A 23,414-nucleotide genomic window follows, 5' to 3' on the forward strand; every position below is an offset into this window, starting at 1 on the left:
ACACAGTGATGAGACACAGGCAGAGCAGCCAGGAGCTCTCCAGATGGCTAGAGAAAGTGTTTGTCTTGGGTTACTGCAGGGCAGTCTGGACTCTTAAAGCCGGGGAGGCATCATTAGGGAGCAAGTTAGATGTCCACCCAGTAAAAGCGAGCGAAAGAAAGAAAGAGTAGGCAGGCTGCCCGAGAGGGACCACGCTCGCCTATTGTTAACATATACTTGACCCCCACTAACCTCTTCACGACACAGATGTCTCCTACCTCTATCACCTCCCACTGCTTTAAGCCCTCCCCCCCTGCACCTGGGTAGCGGGGCCGGCCCGGCTGCCGGCAGTATGCTGCCTGCCTCGCGCGCTGCCTGCTAGCGGAGCCGGGCTCGGAGCGGCGGCGCAGCCTCGGGCGGGCTCGGCAGCGCTCGGCACCGCACCCCGCCTCGGCTCGGCTCGGGCTCAGCTATGCGCCGGCAGAGACCCCGCCACTGACAGCGGCCGCTCCCTGCGCTCCACATCACGTTTGTCTGAAGCGGCGGCGGCGGCAGCAAGGAGAAGGACCTGGGCATTAACTATCTCGACTTGGAGACTTTGCTTTATTTTTGGTTCTTCTCCTTTCCCGTGGAACCAGTAGTCTCTCTCGAGCTGATCCTCCTTTAAAAAAAAAAAAAAAAAAAAAAAAAAGAGAGAGCGAGAGAGGGTGGTGGGGGGGGGAAGAGCAGCTGGAGTTTCTCCTCAGCTCGTTTTGACTTTTGTGGACGTGGATCATCTGGACTGGGAAGGGAAGCCGCGCGGCGCTGCTCTCCCCTTTCCCAGCCCCTCGCCCCTCCAGCAGCCTGGGCTGCCGTCTCTCCCCCGAGCAGGACGGGAACTTTTATTTGCAGCTCGCAGCCCGTGGCGAATGGTGGGCATCTCCGGTCCTCTGCAGTGTGAGTACGGGCGCGGGCAGGGCTGGGCAGGGCGCGCCGGGGCGGGGGGAGCCCGAGCCCCTTTTCTTTGCTTTCTCCTCTCCCGCAGGGCTCCCCAGGCTCTGAGGGGCTCCCGTGGCTGTAACTAACCCAGGCGGACCGGGGCTGCTGCTGTGCCCGGCCCAGGTTAGCGCTGCATGCAGCCTTACACGCTCTGTACCCGGCTTACAAACTAGCACCCCTGATACTGCTCAAGAGCTCAGAAAACAAATAACCCAGATTTGCAGAAAATAACCCTCCCAGGCATATACTATAACAAAGCGTCAGATTTCTGTCTGGATTTAGGACTTGCATTTTTCTTTCCTGCCTCCCCTTTCTCCAGGCTCTAGCGCTGGCCAGTGTGAGTTGGAGTGGCTGAAATTTTTCTGATGGGATTGTTTTGTTTCGCTTGCTTGTTTCACTGCAATCATAGGTCTGTGCAGCACTGGCAACATCTCTTCGGACTATTTTGAAAGAAATATTTTATACGGTACACATCGCCTTTAGCCGCACCACGGTCTTGCAAATAGCTTGTTTCTAAAACGACAGGATAACGTTAGGGTTTGTATTTCCAAAACTGCCATACAATGTAACTGTGTCATCTCGTCTGGCCGTGCTGAAGGGTTCGATTCCATAAATTCTCAACAGATCATTGACAAGGGAGATTAGAAGGATGAAAACCACATTCCCGGCCATTTAGACAAGCCTTTGACTTTTGCCGAGTTCGACTCCTTTTGTTAGTGCCAAAGTTGAGAAATTTGGTTTAGCGCAGGGAAGGGTTTGCCACCCTAGCAGGAACACCCATGACTCCTTTCAGAGTTAATTAAGAGCGAACTAGCTGTCGTTCCTGTACTCTGCTCCCCTAGATGTTAGAGAGAAACCGAAAGTAACTAATAGGACGCAGCTCTTAAATAGCTCACGCTTTAGCCAGGAGCTAAAATGTTACTTCCTTCAGTTCCATGATAAGTTTGTTGGAGGGAGGGCGAGGGTTTGGGGAGCTGAAGCAGCCTCCCCGTCCTGCCCCCCAGTTGCAGCCGGAGCCGGGCGCGGCGGGACTGCCCTGCCCGAGCGCAGCCGGGGGCTCTCCGGCACCGCCGCTGTGGCGAGCAGACGCCTCGAAGGCGCTCGGGTTTCTCTGGGAGAGCAGCCCTCCATCTTCCGATCCGCAGCAGGCTCTGCCCGTCACCCCCTCCTACCTCTGCCGTGCCCTAAATCACGGCACGGAGAGGATCAGTCTCTCGCAGCCGGCCGGCCCGGGAGCCGCTGCTCCTGCCCCGCAGATAGCTCGGGAGCGGGCTGCGCTCTGCCGGCTCCGCGGCACCAAAGTCGGACCGAAAGAGCTGCCTAAGTTTTCTAGTGACAATCGCAGGCGGGCGGGAAGCGCCTGCCTCGCTCGCCCGTGCGGCCCCAAGGCGCGCTGAGCACGGCTGCGCGCCCGCCTGTGCGGCAATGCTGAACGCGGCACGGGCTGGGCAACAATGGGTACGTGCCCCTTAAAATCAACCTGCGGGAGCTGCCGTGCTGGCTCTGGGAAAGCAGCAAGTGCCAAACGCTTGGCTGTTGGCGTAGCCCTGGCTAACTAGAAGAATGTCTTGTGAGTCTTGGTATGTACAACCAAGCGTTTGCTCCAGCAAGTACTCCTGTGCTTAATGTAACGCTGACCCCTTTAACTTTTAACATCGCTTCTCCTAATTAATCTGTTCAGGCCCTAGACTTAAATGGCTGTCCACAGCTGCTGCAAATTGATTTATCCCCTGATGGTGGTCCGAGTTGCTGACCAAAGCAGGATTTTTTTTCCCCCTCCCCATTTTTGGTCTGCTAATCTGTTTTGACTTATTTCCTACTTGCAGTAATGCTTGCATGCTTTTTGAAGGACTTAAAAAATATTTTCCATTAACATGTAGCTAGAGACATAATTATTGTATTTGTAAACACAATATGTTAGGGCTAAGGGTGAGTATAATTTATTTAACTACATCCTTGAAGCCTTACATTTCCGTCTCAATTTCTGCATCCTGACAGATGCAATGGAAAGTTTAAATAAGCGACTTTGTTAACCGCAGTTTGAGGCAATATGTGAAAGATGTTTTTAGTGTTGAATTCTATTGTCCAGGTTTTCTGTTCAGCTTTTCTGTTAACGGCTTAGTGAATCTGGATAGCCGAGAGGATTGAAACTGGTTTCTAATGGTTGTTAAAGCTGATGCTTGACCTTTCCATGGGAAGTCTGAAAACCTCATTCAGTTTATTCTGGGCTGATTTCCTTAGGAAATCCAATATGATCAGGGAATTTCCTTCAGCTTGGTTGCATGGTAAAAAAGTTACTCCATCTTGTTTATGCATTCTGGTTTTAGCACTAGGTGTTTCTGTGGCTCCCCATCAATAGGAAGATAATAGGAAAAGACATGAGTATGGCTCATTCATAACTGCACAATCTGTGAAAATATGAAGTTGGCAAAGGCTTTGTTAGGTGTGAGATTCACTGCAGATTTGCTGTAAAGGTTTTTAATTAGGAACTTACAATAACTATGTTTGATAATTGATAACTTTCTTAATGTCAGTTTCACCATATCTGAACCTTCAGTATAATTGCTAGTATTTTCAATTAATGAGCCATTTTCTTTCGCTGTCATGGGAAGCTCAACCATGCATCAGTGAAAACTCCACCAAAAATCCATCAGACTTCAATCCATTTATGCCTCTGGCAAGTTGGAGCCAGGCAAGGGGTACAAGAGATGATAGCAGGACTTCTTTCTGTCCTGTGCTTGCAGGAGGGTGAGCGGCTGGGTTCTTGAGCCATGAGCGTGCTGTAGGGAGACAAGAACCATTCTGTTTGTAATGGAATGCAGACAGCAGTGTTAGGTCACTGCTTCCTGGCAACTGCTGCACAAGTTGTTTTTCTTCAAAGGCTTTGAGCTTTTAAATAGTTTCCAAAATCTTTTTAAGTAAAACACTGCTTTCTACCATTTTTGACCACCTTAACGTTAACTTGTTTCGTGCCTAAATAATGGACCAGTAAAACATCACACGGTATCTCTCATCTGTGTACGCTTAACACTATGTATACTTGTGTGCCCATGGAGTTTTATACTGGGAGTATTGTTTTTGGAATAATGGGAGAGAAAAATAGCTCCACCTGGAGTGCTGGTCAGTGGATAGTCAGTTCAGGACATTCTTCCCTGTCAAATCCTGTTTCTCACTTCTCTGAAACGAACTTCAGACGACAGGCGTTGAATGCGAAGCTCGCCTCACTGAGGTACTGTGCAGACTGCAAACTCCTCATTGCCAGACGCTTTGGGTGAAACAGGCATCTGCAGTGTTTGCATCGGGGTGATGGGAGAAAGGGCTTGCAATTGTCATTTTCAACTTTCAAATCCACTTGCCACAGTCCATTACTGTTAAATCTTTAGCTAATTGAATAAGGATATTGGTATGTTGCTATTGCAGGAGCTTCAGATTTTTTAGATTGGGGTGTAGAGGAGAATATCTTGTTCTTTGTTCTGTAGAAACTTAAGTTGTCATGCAGAGATCAAGAAGACTTAATAGCTGAAATAAAACATGAATTTGGTGCTCTGAAGGGGCTATTTCTCATGGCTTGGCTAAAGATATGTGAAAAGATAATTATTTTAATCTGAATGCATTAAAAAACCTCGATCCATGTAGTTAGTAGCAGCCTACTCTTTTTCATACACCCTTTAAAAACAACCAATAACATTTAAAAAGTTGAAACTGACACTGAATTTAGATAGGTAATGAGAGTCTAAATCCTTAAAACATTGACTACCAGGTTACATTGTTTTCATGTTGTTTCACAACAGAGATCTAAAGCAGTTGGTTTAAAAACTGAACTTTTAAGGCAATGGTTCTTGGTCTTCCACATAGATGTTCCTTTTAAAAAAGAACTGCTTTTAAAATGCAGTTATCCTGTTCTTACTAAAAACTTTATTAGTTTAATATAGAGTAGCACAAATACATCAGGAAGTAGCAGACTGTGTGGTTTTGTGGATAAAGAAAAATGAACAGCAGATATAAAATCAAAGTCAAAGTATCCTGTTCTTTAAAAGCTTTTTTTATTTCCTTCCCTCCAAATTTTCATCTGAAAGACGTTGACTTCCATATTTTTTTTTCTGCCATTGATATGAAAGTTTCCAAATAACATTTAGACAACAGTGGACATTTTATTAAAGTAAACATTAGTTCAGTATAATGGAGGCAATTGTAAGTGATAAGAGCAGAGCAGGTTATCTGTGTGTTGTTTAAACAGAAGGAGCTATTTTGCACCATTTTCAGTAGCCATCTGTAGAGGAGAAGGGTTTGCACCTGTCTGTCCACACTAATTATAGATTAGGTCCAAAGAAATGAAATTCGAGTAGCCTTTCTCTTAATGAAATCCATAGTGATTTTATTGTAAATGTGTTTTGTGTACAGACGCTGGTGGTTTGTCTGTGAGTAAAATAAATTGCTGTATGGCTGTTATGTACCTGTAGTTGTAAAGCAGGATAGTGCTGCATTAACAAAGGTCCTGAATAAAAATGCAGCGCTCCATTTAAGTCATAGGCTTCAGTGATGTTTCTAGCTATGCTTAATCAAAAAGGTTCACTGTAGGCACAGTTATTTAGGGGTATGTTTCAGGGTAGACTTTTCAATTATCATCACTTTCATGTCAGTGTACTGGCATGTAGGTGGTCCTCTGCCTGAAATATGAGGCAGAAATGGTTTAATGTTAAATATGTACGCACATACATGCAGAGTGTGTCAGAAATACTTTCCTCTGGTATAACCTATATTATTAAAATAAAGTGAAGAGAGTGAGAAATGCATTCTGAAATAAAAGGTCACATGAATTTCTACCACATCTGTTTATAGTAATTATGAGCATAATTAACATAAGAATTACAAGTGAGGTAATGACAAGCTGAGCTATGAGATATTATGCCATAATAGTCATATGTTGGAATTCTCACATTATAACACACTAGAATTCACATATTCAATGCAAGAAAGAAAATGTTAGATTTTTATCTGTTTTAATGCTTCAAAACTTATCTGCCTGGGGCAGATGGACTTTCCGCTTTAGAGGAAGGTAACCCATTATTACAAGAGAGTCAGTTGAAATTAAGATTTCTAGCCTGCAGCTTGGACTTTGAGACAGCTGTGCTTATGGAACGCCACTTCTGTTACACATTTGTATTCTGATTGTATTTATCCTATTAATACACATAGTTTTATTTTTAAATGTGTTTTCACAGCAAACTGCTTATATTATGGAGGATCCTGGATTAGTTTTTCTTTAGAGGTTTGTCATTTGAGTAATAAAAGTATGGTCAATGTAGACATAAGATGCACATGGTGGCCTAGCAAGATGAGAATCTGGCTGATCCTAAATTAGTTCATGGCATGATACGTATGCATTTCAATGAAAAGCTCTGTAACAGAAATACCAAAAAAGAGCAGTCTCTAATTTGTGTGTAATAGCTTGAAATAGCATATGCAGAAAGAAATCTCTGTGTTACCTTGCAGGTTGAATTAATTAATTAGTTGCTTCTCCTTAGAAATGCGTAGAACATACCATTAAGTTTAGTTGCTAAACAAGTTGACTAACTTTTGTAATATGACCTGTCTGATTACCTCTAAATATGGTTGTCACACAACTGACAACTGGAAGAAGTTGAGGGAGAAGTGGCCTTCTTCAGGGTAAAAGTACTGGCTGAGGAATGCATAGTAAATTTGACATGTGAAAATCAGTTTGCCTTCATTGAAAAATCAAGGTCCTGGTTTTGCAATAGGAACATTTGGCCAATTGCTGTCTTTCCAAGGCTAAACATATAGAGTGGTTTATGAAAAATAAAAAAAAATTACCTTGTGCTATGTCTCAGTGATACCAAGAGGTTTTCACATTATTGGATTAGTGGAGGATTTGTGACAGACCTCTTTTTATCTGACATTCATTGCAGTGACACGATTTTCACACACATGCCCTTCCCCCATCTAGGTTCTGGTTTTCACTTTGTATTATGTGTCAGATTCCCTTTATTCCTTTTCTTGTGGAATAAACTGCTATCTTGGACGAGTGATTTTGGAGTTTTGGACTGAACAATGCCAGTCTCACTTCAGCGTGCTGTCATTGTCCTCCTCCCTCCTTCATGGTGCTCCTTGGCTGACGTGCGATGGAAATGCGTTTCCTAACACGCAAGTGTTGATTCCCAGGGAGAAACGTTTTAAAAACTTTAAAACCCGAGTGCATGGAGTGCCTGGTGCTGGCATAACTGTTCTGCTGGCTGGCTGTGCTCATGGCAGGCAGGCCAGGCTGCTTTTCTGTCTCCCCTTTCCATACCGTGTGCTAACACTGTGCTTGTTGATGAATCCCGATAAAACAGCCCCTCAGTTTTCACAGAACCCAAGTTTTGAAGTGTAGGGACCTACTTCTGCTTATTGCTCATCCTCTGGTGAATGATGTAGAAGCAGTGCAGTGCTCAGGCTCTTATGCCAATGGTGACAAAGAGCAGGCTGGGCTAGGGACCTGGGCAAAATGGGAGCAGGTACAGCCTGTGACTGCACTGGGCTAGTGGCCACTGTGCTTCGTGCGGGATGCAGGTACAGTCTGACGGGGGAGCCGGGCTGCAGCAGCAGGAATGGCCTGTGGGGTGGGAGCTGGGCTGCAGCAGGTATGGCCTGTGGGGTGGGAGCTGGGCTGCTGCAGGTATGGCCTGTGAAAGGAGAGCCTGGCTGCTGCAGGTATGGCCTGTGAAAGGAGAGCCTGGCTGCTGCAGCAGGTATGGCCTGTGAAAGGGGAGCCAGGCTGCTGCAGCAGGTATGGCCTGTGGGGTGGGAGCTGGGCTGCAGCAGGTATGGCCTGTGGGGTGGGAGCTGGGCTGCAGCAGGTATGGCCTGTGAGGGGGGAGCTGGGCTGCTGCAGCAGGTATGGCCTGTGAAAGGAGAGCCAGGCTGCTGCAGCAGGTATGGCTTGTGGGGTGGGAGCTGGGCTGCAGCAGGTATGGCCTGTGAAAGGGGAGCCTGGCTGCAGCAGGTATGGCCTGTGAAAGGAGAGCCAGGCTGCTGCAGCAGGTATGGCCTGTGGGGTGGGAGCCGGGCTGCTGCAGCAGGTATGGCCTGTGAAAGGAGAGCCAGGCTGCTGCAGCAGGTATGGCTTGTGGGGTGGGAGCTGGGCTGCAGCAGGTATGGCCTGTGATGGGGGGAGCCGGGCTGCAGCAGGTATGGCCTGTGAGGAGGGAGCTGGGCTGCAGCAGGTATGGCCTGTGAGGGGGGAGCTGGGCTGCAGCAGGTATGGCCTGTGAGGGGGGGAGCCGGGCTGCTGCAGCAGGTATGGCCTGTGAAAGGAGAGCCGGGCTGCTGCAGCAGGTATGGCCTGTGAAAGGAGAGCCGGGCTGCTGCAGCCCCAGGTATGGCCTGTGATGGGGGGAGCCGGGCTGCTGCAGCAGGTATGGCCTGTGAAAGGAGAGCCGGGCTGCTGCAGCAGGTATGGCCTGTGATGGGGGGAGCCAGGCTGCTGCAGCAGGTATGGCCTGTGAAAGGAGAGCCGGGCTGCTGCAGCAGGTATGGCCTGTGAAAGGAGAGCCGGGCTGCTGCAGGAGGTATGGTCTGGTCTGTGGGGTGAGAGCTGGTTTGCAGCAGGTATGGCCTGTGAAAGGAGAGCCTGGCTGGAGGCAGGCACAGGGACGATCGCCCTGGTGGGGGTGGCAGTGACCTCCGGCAGAGGAGTCTTGGGGAGCCAGCCCTGCGCGACCTCTGGCAGTGTCCTTATCCCGGAGAGCTGCTGGGCAGCTCGCAGGGCCGGAGCCGGCCGGAGGGCAGGCACACGCGGACCTGGGCACCGCCGCCTTCTCCCCCGGTGGGCGGCGCGGAGGTGGCGCCTCTCCTCGTGCCGGGCGCGGCCTCCCCGGGGACCCGGGTCGGCCCCGGCCCCGCTGCCGGCCCCGATGCCTCGCACATCCTCCGGCCGCCATCTGGGCCGCGCTGATACCGTAATCGCCCCGATGCACGCCGCCGTGCCGCTCCCCCCGCGCCGGCGGGGCCGCGGAGCCGCGATGCTCCGTCCTTGCGCCGCAGATAAGCTGCGAGGCGCGTGAGGCGCACAAAGCCCGGGCCGCGCCGGCGCCTCCTCGTCCCTCCCGCCGCCGGAAGGTAAAATCTCCACCCGCGGGCGGGAGAGGCGGAGAGGCGGGCGGGGGGACAGCCCTCGCCGCCTCACACCGCCCGGCCCGGCCCGGCTCCCTCGGCGCTGCGCAAGTCGATAGCGCGGGGAGAAGTGAAGATGTAACCACTTATTATCTCCCCCCGGAGCGGGCGGGGGATTTACGGGCAGAGATTAGCCGGCGGGGAGACGGGATCTGCCTTTTGTTGTGCTGCCTGCCCGCCGCCCCCGGGCAGCGCCCAGGGGAGCGGAGAGGGGCTCGCCTGCCGGGCTGGCCGCGGGGAGGGAGGGGGTGGCCGCAGAACAAAGGTGGTGACTAAGGGACCCCGCTTTAAACACAGCCCAGGGGAGCAGAGAGTGCCGTGTCTGGGTGTCTGGCGGGACGGGGTGGAGGAGCCCCGGCCTGGGGTGGCAGCGGGGCCGAGGGGATGTGACGGCCCCGGCCCGTCACCCCCGGGCACCCACCGCTCGCTCCCGGGGTGGTTTCAGTGAAGGCTCCTAACTTCCAAAATCCCACAGGAGGATGACACCGGGCTTTAGGAAAAGTGGCCTCTTTGCTCTTTCGTTTTTTGTTGTTTTGGATGGACTTTTGATGTGCTTTTTAAGTTCTCTCCCAGATCTAGATGACTTGCATGCTCAGTGTGTGCACGCACTCTGCTTTAGCAGACGGCTTTATCAGTGGTCATATCTTAAAGCAACATTAAACAATTACCTTTATATTTAAAAGTTTGAAATATTTATACTGCTGTTTCACTTTGTCAAGTGTTTGCACAGATAGATATATAGATATGATCTGGTAACTAAAAGCCTAATTAAAATTTGTTTAAAGCCAGGGGGGCATGTATTCTTGTTGACAGCCGCAGATCGATAGGGTAAGACAATAGAGCCCCATTATTTTACTTCCATTGACTGAACATATTGACATTTCAGGTTTGCGACTGCCTCAGTGAGCATGATGAAACACTGAAATTCATGAACCAACTGTCTAGAGTGGCACATATATTACTGTATGTCGTCTCTGCCTTCAGGTTACCTTATCACTGAAGCAGAATGGTAATGGATGGCAGCAGAGTACTTCAGGGGGGTGAGGGCTCTATCAGTTAAGAAGCTGACACATAGAAGGTTTCAGGAGTATCTTTAATTACACCTAGAATTATGTACAAAGGAAGATGGTCCTTGTTACCTGCTGCTGCGCTTCAGAGTTTACAGGCTCGGAAGCAGACAGGATAACAAGATACTTACGTTTCATTTTTTTACACATAACTTGACACCTTTAACTTTTGCAGGAGGCCAAGGATTTCTGGTTGTGCTGTTTGCATGCTTGCCATGTTCACCAATGGCAGCATCTCAACCCAGTTTTGATGCTCAAGTTCCAGAGCATCTGCTAGACCTTCTCCCAGTCTGAAGACTGCAAAGGAAACAAAGAACAACTTTGAAATAAGTAAATGCCCTTTGAATTTCTCTCTCCTCAACGTGTTCAAACGACAATGCTTGGAAAATTCAATGCAGTGAGACTATAGTGGAATGAAACATACATGCATATATGTATATCTTTATATACACACACACATTTTTTCCTTGGTATAAGCACCATAAAAAGAAATGTCTGTGTGATACGTGCACATGAATGTATATATCAGTTTATATGATTGCATATAAATGCATATATAAAGAAGACCTCTGTCTGCAGAGCATGCAATGTGTTTATTATTTCAGAGGCTTCCACATCATCTTTAAAATCTAGCTGACTGTAGAATTAAACCCATCAGGGTAATGCAGATAGAGACTGAAATTAATTTAAAGCAGACAAAGAGCAAATATAGAAGAGCCGTTACCATTTAACTAATTTTTAAAAGTAAGTGGAATGAAAACATAAAATGTACTTTGTGTGCCATCTACTCAGCAATTGTTGCCATCAAGTGGACTGCTGATGCCCTTTAAGATGGTAAAAAGAAAACTAGTCCTTTATACCATTTTCCTGAAAATGTTAGGTTTCTGTTTGATCAGCAGGTGCTGTTGAGATGAAAGCCATGTGTAAATTTTCAGAAGGCCAAAAGTGTCAATTCAGAAAAGGAAAGTGATAAGAGAAAATGCAATCAGTTTTCCTGTTTTCAATTTGTGCAGGATTTGAAGAGCTGTTTTGTTAAACTGCTACATCTGCTCCAATATGAATATTGAACTACTTCCACTAAAAATAACACCCTATAATTTGGAAGCCATTGCAATCTTTTGTTAATGCAAGTGGGTTATTTGAAAAAAAAAATCTATTCTGAAAAATCTCCTGCCTAATGTGCATTTTTGTTTATCGGCACTTTTATCTTCAGCAGATAAAATGGCATTATGCAATTAGGACCATATCTATTTGAACTGGAAAAATGACACTGGATAGCTGAATGTCACTATGTTGGTAAAAGGATTTAACTCATACTTTTAAAATAATTTTATTAATAAACTATGATTGTATCTTAAAATGACATGTGGCTGTTTCCCCATTGCAGCAATACAGTCTTACTACTGAGGATCTTAAGCAATGTAAAGGATGTTCAGTATATGACAGAACATTCTTTGGCTTGTTTCATTCCTGATATACCTGCAAATCTTAAACTGAGGCTCATCAAGGACATTTTAGTTAATGGGGATTTTGGAGTAACTTTTTCCATGATAATTGAAATGACTGAGTCATATTTGAATGCATATATACCAAAATATTCACTGTTGTGGAGCTGCTAATCCAAGTGAGTTCTGTGAGTTGGAAAGCAAACTATTGGTAGAGCACACATTTTCTATCATAAAGATCTCTGGAGAACATAACACTGTTGCTTTTTAATTAGAAAAAAAAAAAACAAACAAACAAAAAACCAACAATAAACTAATAGAAAGGGTATATGTTTGTTAATTTTATAAATAAGGATCTAAATGAAGAAGGAATAATTCACTGTTTCATCTATGGAGCCCTGTGTACATAACATAAGTAAACGTGCAGAATAGAGTGAGAGCTTTTATTGCTTTATTTCAACATAGAGAATTACCTGATTTTAATATTACAATGGGTTTTAGCTGTTGAATTCTAATCTAATCTAGTAGTCAGGAACTAATTTTTTTGGTAGGTGTCTGGATGGGAAAGGTCCTTGCTGATGCTTCTGTTTGGTTTTGCAATTGGATTTGTAAGCTTTTGACCTTGGGGGATTTTCCTCAAAGTGATCTACCGATCAGAAATAATTAAAATTCAATAAACTGAAATTTAAATATAGAATGGATTTTGTGTGAGATCAGTGCTTGTGGTAGGTTGTCTAGAAGTCTGTGACATGTCTACTTTATAGTTTGTATTCCCCAGCATAACTGTGTGCACACGCGTGCATAAATTTATGTTGAATGACAGAGGGATAATTATTTATACAGATTTTATCCAAAACTCTGTGCTCTCCTGAAACATAACAAAAAGCCTCCCTCCCCAGAAGAGTGTTTACATCCCGTGACAGTCACTAGATTCAAATCTTCTCAACATGAAAGTTGTTTCCTTTCCTCCAAACCTTCTTTTCCCCAACAAAGCTAACCCTGTTAAACCTCACCTTCTGTGGGATGTATACATAGTTATAGACATATGTACGAGAAGTAAATATTACAGAAAACATGGCCGATTGGGGCAAAATGTCTGTAGCCTGGAATAGCTGGTGCTGTGTGCCAGCAGCAGGAGCGGCGCTGAGGAGGCCGTACCTCGGCTGACCCGGGATGTGCGAGCCCTGGGCAGCCTGGCGCTCCTGCTCCCTGCCTGCGTGGGGCTCTGCGAGCAGCGCCTGCCGAGCCAATGCTCAGCGCAGTCTGGGGAGCTGAGGCTGCTACCTGAGGAGTTTGGAAACCAGGGAGATTTTTACTTTGGTTCTGGGATTTTCTGGGACTTTGCACAGGGGTTGGGGTGGAGCCCAGCCGCAAAAGAAAGATTATAGCTGGATGCAGTGTGTCCAGATTTTCTTATCTAAATGTTCTGAACACATTCATGGGAGTGCTCTGTTTTCATAATCTTTGCCAGAAATGCTGCATACAGTTTTGCTGTTCCTGTTGAATAGTTGCCATATTTAACTCCACTGGTTGTGAATGGAAATGTGAATAATGTTCCCTCTCATTTTCTGTAACACATTTTGGGATGCCTGGAAAGGGAAGGCATCCTAGATACTCAAAAGTATTTCAGAGTGCACAAAAAAAACTGTAATAGAAGTTCTGAAACTTGGGTTTGTTTATATGTAGTTTTTGGGCATGTGTGATATGGTGACTTATTTAAGGGATGTGGTTTTATACTCAGTATTATTTATTGAATGCAGTGTTTGTGAAAATACAGTTGTGTTGTACAGCACAGTACAGCAACAATATTCCTGTATGAACCCATATTGTAACATGCTGATTTGGGATCCTCATGGGATAATTCATGATTTCTTTAATCATTTTGGAAAGCATTTGATTCATTACCATTCTTATGTCAATCAAGACAGGTATACTCTGGCACTTAAAGTAAATGTGCAATAGATAATAGGTTCTTTTGGAAATTAGGTTGCAGTCTGGAAAGACAGAAGACTCCACCTAGTGGAGTGGAATTAATATGCACATGGTGGCAGGCAGTGGTGTGTGATAAAATAGGTATCATTTTTGGAGAGCCAAGTTTCTACAGAGAGTAAAACCCAGGAATTCAGACAAGCATCTGAGGCAGTGGTTGTATGACCATTACATATTGTACCAGGCTGTAGTTACTTTTGGAGCTCTAGGAGGCTTGTGTATGTCTGCCATGTTGGATGTTAATATGCAGTTTGTATAAGTAGTAGGCATTACCACTAGCGTTTTTCTTTTGTGGTGCCTTTTACTTGGAGATCTGCTGTCCACATTTTTTAATTTCTGATGGTGATCCCACAGGTGCTTCTTTTGGTTGTGGCCCAGATGTCATTTTAAATAGCTCGGGGGGGAAAAAAACCTACCAACAATTCAGCCCCCCAAAAATCACCACTTTTCCCCCACAGTTGCTTGTTTTTTGGAATACCTTTTCCGGTTTTTGTTTCTTTTACTTTGGTGATGGCAGTATCAGAATGTTGGCTCTGCATGTTACCATAACAGGTTGTGTGGCATATTGAGTAAAGCTGTGTGTGCTTTCTGGGAGTCACAAGGTTTTACAAACTCTCTGATGAATCATCAGATTATATGGGATTTTGTACCTGTGCTTTACTGTTCCACTGGTTTGGTCATGTTGTGCTACTGGGATGTAATAAAATGAATTTTAAAGCTGGGATGTGAATGAACATCCAACCTGAGCAGCTAAGATATTGTCCTGAAATCCTCTTGGAAAATTCATCCTAATATTGAATCACACATGCATTAGACAAGTTCAGGAAGAGAACTCCCAAGACCAGCTCAGGCTTCGACAGTGAGAGAGTGAGACTCGCCAGAATATGGGATGATTAGGGTGCAACAGAGGAGACAGAATGCTGCAAGGAATATTTGGGAAGAGTGCTCCAAAGGATTGCTTCCAGTGAAATCCAGGTGGGGTTTGTTGCCAAAGCCATTAAAGCATAATGGTGCCAGAAAAAGCTGCCAACAAATGTGGGAATAATGACACCTATGGGTGTGCTGTCAATGGATGGTACTGCCAGGATGATTTTTTATTTTATTTTAATGGTGACATTACTAAAAGTATTTAAGGGTAATGTTATAGAAAGTATTTTAGTGAGTGAAGTCACTAAGTTCCAGGAACCATTAAGCAAAACCTGTTTCATGACTCTACTATTTATTATTTTAAAGCTTGATGGCAAACCACTTAATGCTGGAAAAACAGGCTGCAACCTGTATTAAAGTGTGCTACAGGTGGACAAGGAAACCACCCTACTGAACTGAATAGCCCAAGGTAGTTTCTGAATGTTGTACGCATTTCATGTGCACAGTGATAAATTAATGCAAGTCCATGGATCAGCAGAGCTTGTAAACATTGAATCAAAATGCTGGAGCTCAGATCTTCCATGGTATCCCCATGCTCAGTTCTCCCTGAAGACAGTGTTTCTTTAGTTTAAATGCCAGTCTGAGGAGCTGGACCATCAAGCTTTCTGTGCTCCCATCTCAAATCCGTGATCTTGACAATACTTTTATGGATTGGTTCTCAGATCTAGATCTCTCCCTAATAAAACAGGCTAGCTCAGGTCTCAGTGTAAAGCAAGGGCATTCTTTTTGAATTGTAAATTACAGACTTACCTGACGAGACTTCCATATAAAGGAGAGAAAAAGCCTATTCCTTCCATAATAGTACTTGCAGACTCCTGTTGGATCCATTGGGCCATGATTTTCAATTTGTGTATCCTAAGATCTGTTTTAAATTTTATTTGAGCCAGCTGCCTGCTCCAGACTTTTTCCAGAGAAGTGCACAGCTACAGTAAATACCAGCTAAAGTAACTGGAAGGAGAAACATGTATAATTTTCCTTTTGCATTCTGGGATTTATTGGTCCTACCCTCTTCAAATGGGGAGCTTCTGATGTTAGTTTTCTTTTTTGTTTGTTCATTTGTTTTTAAGTCTAGATCTAAATTTCACTATGTTTTACAGAGCTATTATTGGCCACTATTGTTTTTATTATTCCATGGCTTCTCTGGGAAGAGAAGGATGGGCAGGACCTTAGTGACATTGCCAGAGAAGTCATCAGTGGCCATGTCTGCCCCTTAGGAGGTCACAGGAAACAGGTGGCTGTGTTAATTGTCCTCACTCCCAACTCTTGTCCTTCCTGAAGGGAATTTAGAAGTGGTCAGGAAGTGTCAGGCCTACTGTGTCCCCGCAAGTTCACTGCTTCAGGCATTCATAATAATTTGAGGTATGTGCCAAGCGAGAGAGACTGACTGGGAATCCTTACTGTCCTTTTTAAGCTGGGAGGGCTGAATGTTGTTGCATTCAGTAGTCAAGGATCTCTAAATAACACTCAGTCCTGTGCTTTGGAAAACCAGTTAGAGTCTTGCTACTTTATATAAGCTTCTTGTTAATAACTTTCTCGATGTTTTTAGCAGTGAAGATGCTTAGCATTATCTCACTGCAAATGTGGCACCCAGTGCTGTTAGCCAGATTTTCTATTACCATTAATGTTTATATAAAGTGTCTTTTGGAAAGCATTCACTCACATTGGAAGTGATGTGAGTTGAGTAATAAATATGCTAGTTATTTATCTACCCTATGAATTTGGGATGAAAACTCTGAGCTTCTGCTCAGGTGTACTCTTGATGTTGCTGAGATTACTTGGCTAAATAAGGTGAGCTGCAGGATTGTGTGGCTGGTGAATCACACTAGTTTCTGAATCACTTTTAAAAAATACCAGCCTGAAATGCTAGCAGATAATGAATACATTGTGCTTGGACTGGTGCATTATTTAAAGAATAGCATTTTAAAGTAGAATATTTTGTAAAATGTTAGCTTAAGAACCACTTTGCAATTTACTTCCATCAAACCCATTGTACCAGGAAAAATACCTCCTTCAGAAGGGAAAAGGTGTCAGTATTGTGGAAGAGTATCTGATTTTTATCCAGCTATTTGCTATTTAAGCTCCCTTCTTTTCAGTGCAAGGAGATCAGCTGACAACAGCAGCAACCAAATCATGTTTGCAGCTGGGCAATTACAGTAGACCCTAAGATCTGCAACTGTCAACCATGAACACAGATGCCTTCAAAGTTCTGTTTTTCTTCCGTGTGGAAGTCGTTGGCATGGAACAGATGCCTTCATTTTGGAGAAACCAACCGCTGGATATAATTGGTTCTCTCTTGTCTTGTCCTCTAGGGACAGTCTCTCGCAGATGAAATTAGATGAGAGGAAAAAAGAAAAGACACAGGCACACACACTTGCACATGACATGAAGCAGGAGTTTTCAGGATCCCTCTCTGTTTTGTCACGTGGAACTGTTTTCAGCTGGAAGATTTCATTCCATTTTTAGCACTCTACACACACACATGATGATGATGCTATATGAAAAATATGCAAATGAAAATATGTATCTGGCCAAAGTTTATTATTAATCTAGGCATTCTTGTGTAGAAATAAGCATATCCAGCCCATATTAATTTAGTGTTAAATCTTGACTTCAATATCTATTATTGCTGCAGTCTCAGAAATTTAAAGTTAAGTCTCAGAAGAGACAAGATTTAAGAACTGTTTTGTTGCAGTTGTGGAATCAAAGTATTTTAATCAAATGATTTGGTAGTTATTAACATTAACATTAACAAGTAGCAGACTTCAAAATTCACCGAGCATTTCAGGCATTCGATTAAGAAAGCATCTTTACAGGAACTTCAGCAGAGTTAGTCTGATGGACACCTTTGATATGCTGTTTCTGGGAGCCCTGTGGTAGGGTACTGAAGTGACTGTGTCCTCTTACTGCAGGCACCTAAAATGAGATGATGGCAAATGGATTTAGATGGATAAGAGAGAGGCAGAATCTGCCTACCCTGTGCCTGTCAAAGGTTTTCTGTCATCCCTTCTCTGCCGCAGTGTAACAGCTACCAAATCATTGTGGTTTGTGTCACTTAATTATACTATTAAAATAAGTATATACCAACTTTAGGTTACCTTACTAAGATCAGTTATGACCTGTGACAATCAGGCAGTGCTGTGTATTTTTGGATAGACTGAGTACCTCCAGGAGATGGGTGCAGCAGGGATTGAGGCCTGCCAGGAAGTAAAACTGTCACTGCTGGTACCCAAGATCCTGGAAGCCTCCTCTGAATGCCTTTTCTTTCTTAAACATTTTGGTTTTGGTTCTTTTTTTCTTTAAATATATATATTTCAGTTTGTGGTATCAATCCTATTTTACATGATGCATTTTTGCTACTGCTGTAGTAGTGGTGTCAGCAGCAGTGAAAACTGTCAGGAGTTACCTTGGTCAGGATAGTTGGGAGAAGGCAGTCAGCAGTTCAGACTCTTGATGTAGCTGGATAGCTGCCCTGTGCTGTGGTCCTTTGTTTCCTGCTAACCCCCAGGAGCTGTGTGGGTGGAGGGTGTTTGCAGGGACTTTCAGCAGTTAGAAGGAAGCCCCAGGTAAACTTGTTTTTGAACTGATGACTCTTCAGCTTTTATATAGGGAGATTCTTTGCTGTAGGACTCCAGTTCTGATTTGCAGAACTCGAGTGTGACAGTGTGCTTGCTCTTAGCATCATTATATGCCTGAAGAACCACGTATTAAAGGGAAAATTTAACTGGGGAAGTGCTTAGGTGATGAAGGGATTTCTGGCAGTAACTAGGAAGTACAATAATGGTTGGTTTCATTTGAGGCTGATCCTGATATTTGTAGTCTTTACATCCTATTAATTCCTTGAAAGATAAGCTGATACAAGAATGATTTTCCAGAGCCAACGGCTCTTCTAAAAGTCTTGGCTCAGGTTGTATCCCCCTTCTCTACACATATAAGATAAAAGCACTGTGAATATGAGGTTAACTGAATTCAAATAGAAGACTCTCTAGAGTTATTGCATTCCTTAGAAAATAAATACATTTCTCATATGGTTGAGATTGATCAAAAAAGTATTCTGTATGCCAGTGATTACATTCCCATCTGTGATTAAGGTTTTCTGTCTGCATCTGGTTTTCACATTATATTTCTGTAACAAGAATCCTTTATATGGCAGAGTTCACTCTCTGTATTTTCTATTAGCTGCAGCTTGAACTACTGCACGGATCGCAGATTTACACATGTGGTTTTCATTACTTCATACCATTGAGAAAAAGTAATATTTGTTTGGGAAAGTATGTTTTTCAAAATTTCCATGGTAATGCAACATGTTGATCCTTTTTTATAACACTCATGTAAGACTACAAATTGTTTGAGGCATTCTGCTTTCAGTGAAGTTCAGACATTAGGTAGTTTTGCATGTACATGTACAACAGCAGCAGTTTACAATTCAGGAAGCAAAAATACATTTAAAGAAGGAGATTAGTGTAGAGTGGGTATAGCAAAACGCATCCATCACTTTGGAAAACGTGGCATGTAGAAAAAATGAACGTGGGCCTGAAACAAAGGAAGACTAGCAGTTGAAATGATATCTTCATTGTAAAGTGGATGACAGATTTTTTTTTTTTAAATAAGAATGTTTTTATGGTAAGATGTTTAAAATCTTTTACCAGCCATGAGAAAGGGGTATGCTATTTGGCAGATAGAAATATTGAATTTTTGTATATTAAATAATTTAACATATTTGACCATAATTGTTTCTAGTGGCCAAATTAGAAAAGGTTAGCAAAACATGTATATATCATTACAGATGTCTGCTGTGTAGCTATGAATCCAAGATATGATGTTAATTTAATATTCCACTGTAAGACAGTATTTTAGCCAGATTGTGCTGTTGTCACTTGGTAGAAAACTTAATGTTTAAATGATCTCAGTGAAATTAATAGGGCCACTTGGTCAGTGGAGAATTTTTCAGTTTTGTTAGGGGCATGGGCTTATGACTGTAAAAATCAGATCAAACAATAACAACAATTCAGAGAATGCTGTATGCATTTATGGAAATTAAAAGTCTAGACAATTGAAAAGTACACAATTCATGCTAGGGCACAACTGAAAGGTAAATTTATTGCCTATGTAAGAACATTGTGACAACTAGAGAATTACATACAAAATAAAAATAATTTTATAAAAGTAGTTATTGTACCCAAGTTGTGGAGTCCTAACCACATTTTGGAGTTTATTTTCCAAATGCCAGGGGCAGTTGTGTCACTTTGGGAGCTCCACAGTTGCCAAGTTCCGGGTAGAGCCCTGCAGTCCTTACCACTTGTTTTCACTGAAATCAGTGGAATTTTGGCTTCTCTCTGGACTGTGGTGAAGTGTCTTACCACGGCCACTGGAAAGAAAGAAAGGACTTTGGTGAACTCTTTTGTTCTGTAACCTTAACTTGGGAAGGTCTGTTTTGATTTGAGAAGGGTGCTTGTTTGTGGGAAAGATTGCAATTTCTAGCACAAACACAAATGTGATCTTTTGCAAATGCCCTTGGGCAATGCATTTTTTTTGCAGAAAGATCTGGTCCAGGAGAGGGTTGGGGCTGGATTCTGGGTTAGATGCATGAGCTGTGGCCGGATCCTTGTGCATGCTTAACTTGATGTCCCGAAGTACTTGAATAATGGCTGCAGATTGAAGCATGTACGTAACTCTATGTGCTTGGCTCTGAAAAAACTTTCTGTCTTGACATAATTATGAACCCCTGGAAAGCATATGAATGCCTTGGAAAAACTGACAACTGTGATACAGACTTATACAAATGGCAGAGTATTTGTGTAACCCAAATAAACAGGTTTTTTTAGGTGTTGGAGTGGGAGGGAAATTGCCTTTTCAGAAGTGGGAAGATGATTTGTAAATATATCAATAGCTTTTTGATCTGCCTTTCTTTAAATGTGTTTGCTGTTATTACTTACAAATCCAGTTTAGTATAGCAGTGTGTAAATTGGAAGATCTCTATTTTTAGCAAAGATTTTGATTTAATAAATTATTCTCTAGAGCTTCTGTTGAACCAGGTAAAGTATTTTATATTAAATGAATGTATTTAAAGCCAAGCATTTTTACAGAATTAATGGGTAGAATATAGGCTGCCCTTAATTTGTTGCCTTCCACATGTCAGCTGTTTTAACTGATCAAGTTATGAAACAGCCTTTGTTGAAGAATTAATACAGTTTTAAAGTACTATCTTATATTAGCTAAGAAAATGTGGTTACTTGGTTTAGAATAATGTTTCTGTCTTCTCTTTTTATTTAAAAGACTACTATTATCATGCAAATGAAGGGGTGTGGTGCTTCAAACTGGCTGTGATATATGCTTCTTTTTTTTTTCCCCCCCATTTGTTGTTGTCAATAGAAAAGATTGATCTCTGGGCTGGTGAACTAATATCTGTCCCAGTCAGAAAAGGAAAGAGGAAATTAGCAGAGCGATTGGTGGAGAATGATATCTGTCAAAAGAAACACTTGGAGAGCACTGAGTTTAGTGATAGGTGACTGCCGGAAAAAAGGGAACTTTGAATTTTGTCAAGGTAAGGAACAGAAAAATATTTGATTTTATAATGTGAATATCTTTTAGAAGTTATTTGTGTGTATTTAATGACTGTACCTTGCCTTGTAAACTGTAATTAAAAAAGAAATCTTACCCTTTAGCTCCAAATAGTCTGCCTAAGTCAGTGAAGGTGCTGTCTTTGTTTAATACCAGTGAGAAAGTACTGCAATGCTAATAAAATACATCAGTATTCTTTTTGTGTTTTTAATGATATAGTTACTCTTTATGTGTCATGTCAACATTACTTGGCTGGATTGTGGAAATAGTGAGGTTCAGTTTTCTGAACTGTGAATTGGACTAGTATTTGCAACCAGGTTAAGAGACAGTTGTAATCACACTGGTGAAACAGGTGTTTGTAATTTAGTGGAATTGTCTGGTAAACTCATTGCATCAAACTGGGAATCTGTGATAAATTTGATTGAGATGATAATGGGAATGGATATTTCTGCTTCTTGTGCACAAAGATTTTTACCATGCTAGAAAAGTAAATCTGCTATTGCTGGAAAAACTTTTTTCTAAAATGGTGTGTGTCTGGGTGGCAAGAAACTGCTAAACTGGCTTTAAGTGCTTTCCAACACTTGGATAACTTTCTTTGTCAGTGTTGGACCCTATTGCCTGACATAACTTTGATAGAGTATGTACCAAAATAAGATGAATAGTGTCTGAGTACCTTTGGCTTTGCCCTGGATAGTTTTAAAGGTAGCTCAGCCTTGATCATATTACTTGTTTTCCCACCTGAGACGCCATGGCCCATCCTGCTCTGCCTGCAGGGTGTGGAGAGATGGAGAACATCTGAAAGAGCCAGCAGGAGCCTCTGCACATCACCTTGTGGCAAGGGCCAGGCCTGAGGTTTTGTGCATCAGTGTGAACGTATTTTAAAAAAATTAAATCATAATAAAAATGAATTTGCTTTCTAACTTGAGTTCCTAGCTCAGTTTAAAACAAATACATGCTTTTGTGGGACCTTCATGTACTCAGGCAGCATTGGAAGAGAATGAATAATCTTAGCAGGGTTTCTTCTTGTGTTTTGATTTTGCTTATTTAAGCAGTGTATGCCTTCTGATTATTTTCTCCTTTTTGCTATCTACAGTCTTGTTTTTCAAAGTGCAGATGTACCCTGTACAGGTGGTTGTTGGTTGGTTTCTTCTGCCGTATGGGCCTTCATAAAGGATTTAAAAAATAAATTAATGTAAAAGTAAAGATGTCATGCTTGAAGCATGAAGTGCTGGCATACTAATGGGAAGTTTATTGTGGTTTTTTGCTGTCAGAGCATGTGCAAGATAATGGAAATTTCCTACAACTTGGGAAAAAGGCTTATTTTCTAATACCATTAATTTTAAGAAAGGGAATTAATATGACTAAAATTCACTTCATCTCTATAAAGTCCAAGTGATCTGATGGTTGCTGAAGTATTCATAAAAGGGAAGGAACAGCACCTTATCCCTCTCTGTTCACTGTTGTGCATGTTGTGCTCTCTGTATTGTCTAGGTGCAGGCACGTCTCTGTTGTGGTGAAGTTGCTGTGTATTGCATGATTCCTTTCTCTGTGCAGTTCTATCAGTTGTAGCTTATACCTAAAGAAACACATCTCTTGTGTGACACCTCTTACAGAGTTAGCAATATTGTGTAGTTTTCACCTTAGTAATAAAGAATTCAAAACTGCTTTGTAGCTCTTAGAGAGTGATTAGTGGCGGTTAAAGAGTTCTTAGATCTTTGGCCATTCCCATTTTGACATTTACTTGAATTGAGGTGACTGGATAAGGTGTCTACATCTGAATGTATTTGTGACATGCCCAGAAATTTTAGCCTTAAATGGCCAAGAAGCGCCACGTTTTCAGTGTTTATTTTGTTTTAAATTTCAGTGAGTAATTAGAGATGAAGCCAACACTGTTTGAGCTTAAGTTATTATGGACTTTGCTGTGCCCAAGAAGATTTGACTTGCTGTTTGAAACCTAAATGGAGTAGAAGGCAAACAAAAGGTGTTTGGAGTCTATTGCCCCCTTGAAGCAATGGCTTCTTGTAGCAATGACTACTTCTGCTGATATCACCCCTTTCAAGCATCCTCCTCTTTGTTTTGCTATTGCAGAGTCATCTTCTCTTGGCTTCCTTTTTTATCTTCAAAACAATTGTTTGCTTACTAATGTGTCTTAAGGATTATAGTGAAAATAATAAAGTCCCCTTCAAACATACCAGAGATGCAAAAGAGTAAGCAAGTGTATTATAGACAGTGAGTTGTCCTTCCAATCAGAATTTCATCTGTTCATGTGGTGCACACCTGTGGCTTGCTGGCATTGCTCTTG

General features: G+C 43.0%; 1 protein-coding gene across 5 annotated transcripts in view; it reads left to right on the forward strand.

Annotated features, from left to right (window-relative positions):
• Positions 1–306: 306 nt before the first annotated feature.
• Positions 307–23,414, forward strand: part of RUNX1T1 (RUNX1 partner transcriptional co-repressor 1) — a 114,412-nt gene continuing 91,304 nt past the window's right edge. The window contains exons 1-2 of one of the 5 annotated variants that reach the window (XM_056483851.1): positions 414–915; positions 20,924–21,095. In XM_056483851.1, the coding sequence (XP_056339826.1) occupies positions 21,008–21,095 (88 nt within the window). In that variant the 5' untranslated portion in view covers positions 414–915; positions 20,924–21,007. Of the gene's footprint in view, positions 916–2,448; positions 2,538–8,877; positions 9,073–20,198; positions 20,216–20,923; positions 21,096–23,414 lie in introns of those variants that run through there. The other 4 variants (XM_056483852.1, XM_056483853.1, XM_056483856.1 and 1 more) reach the window with 4 other exon arrangements.

This window comes from Oenanthe melanoleuca, chromosome 2, assembly GCF_029582105.1.
Source record: "Oenanthe melanoleuca isolate GR-GAL-2019-014 chromosome 2, OMel1.0, whole genome shotgun sequence".
In the NCBI taxonomy this organism is placed as follows: domain Eukaryota; kingdom Metazoa; phylum Chordata; class Aves; order Passeriformes; family Muscicapidae; genus Oenanthe; species Oenanthe melanoleuca.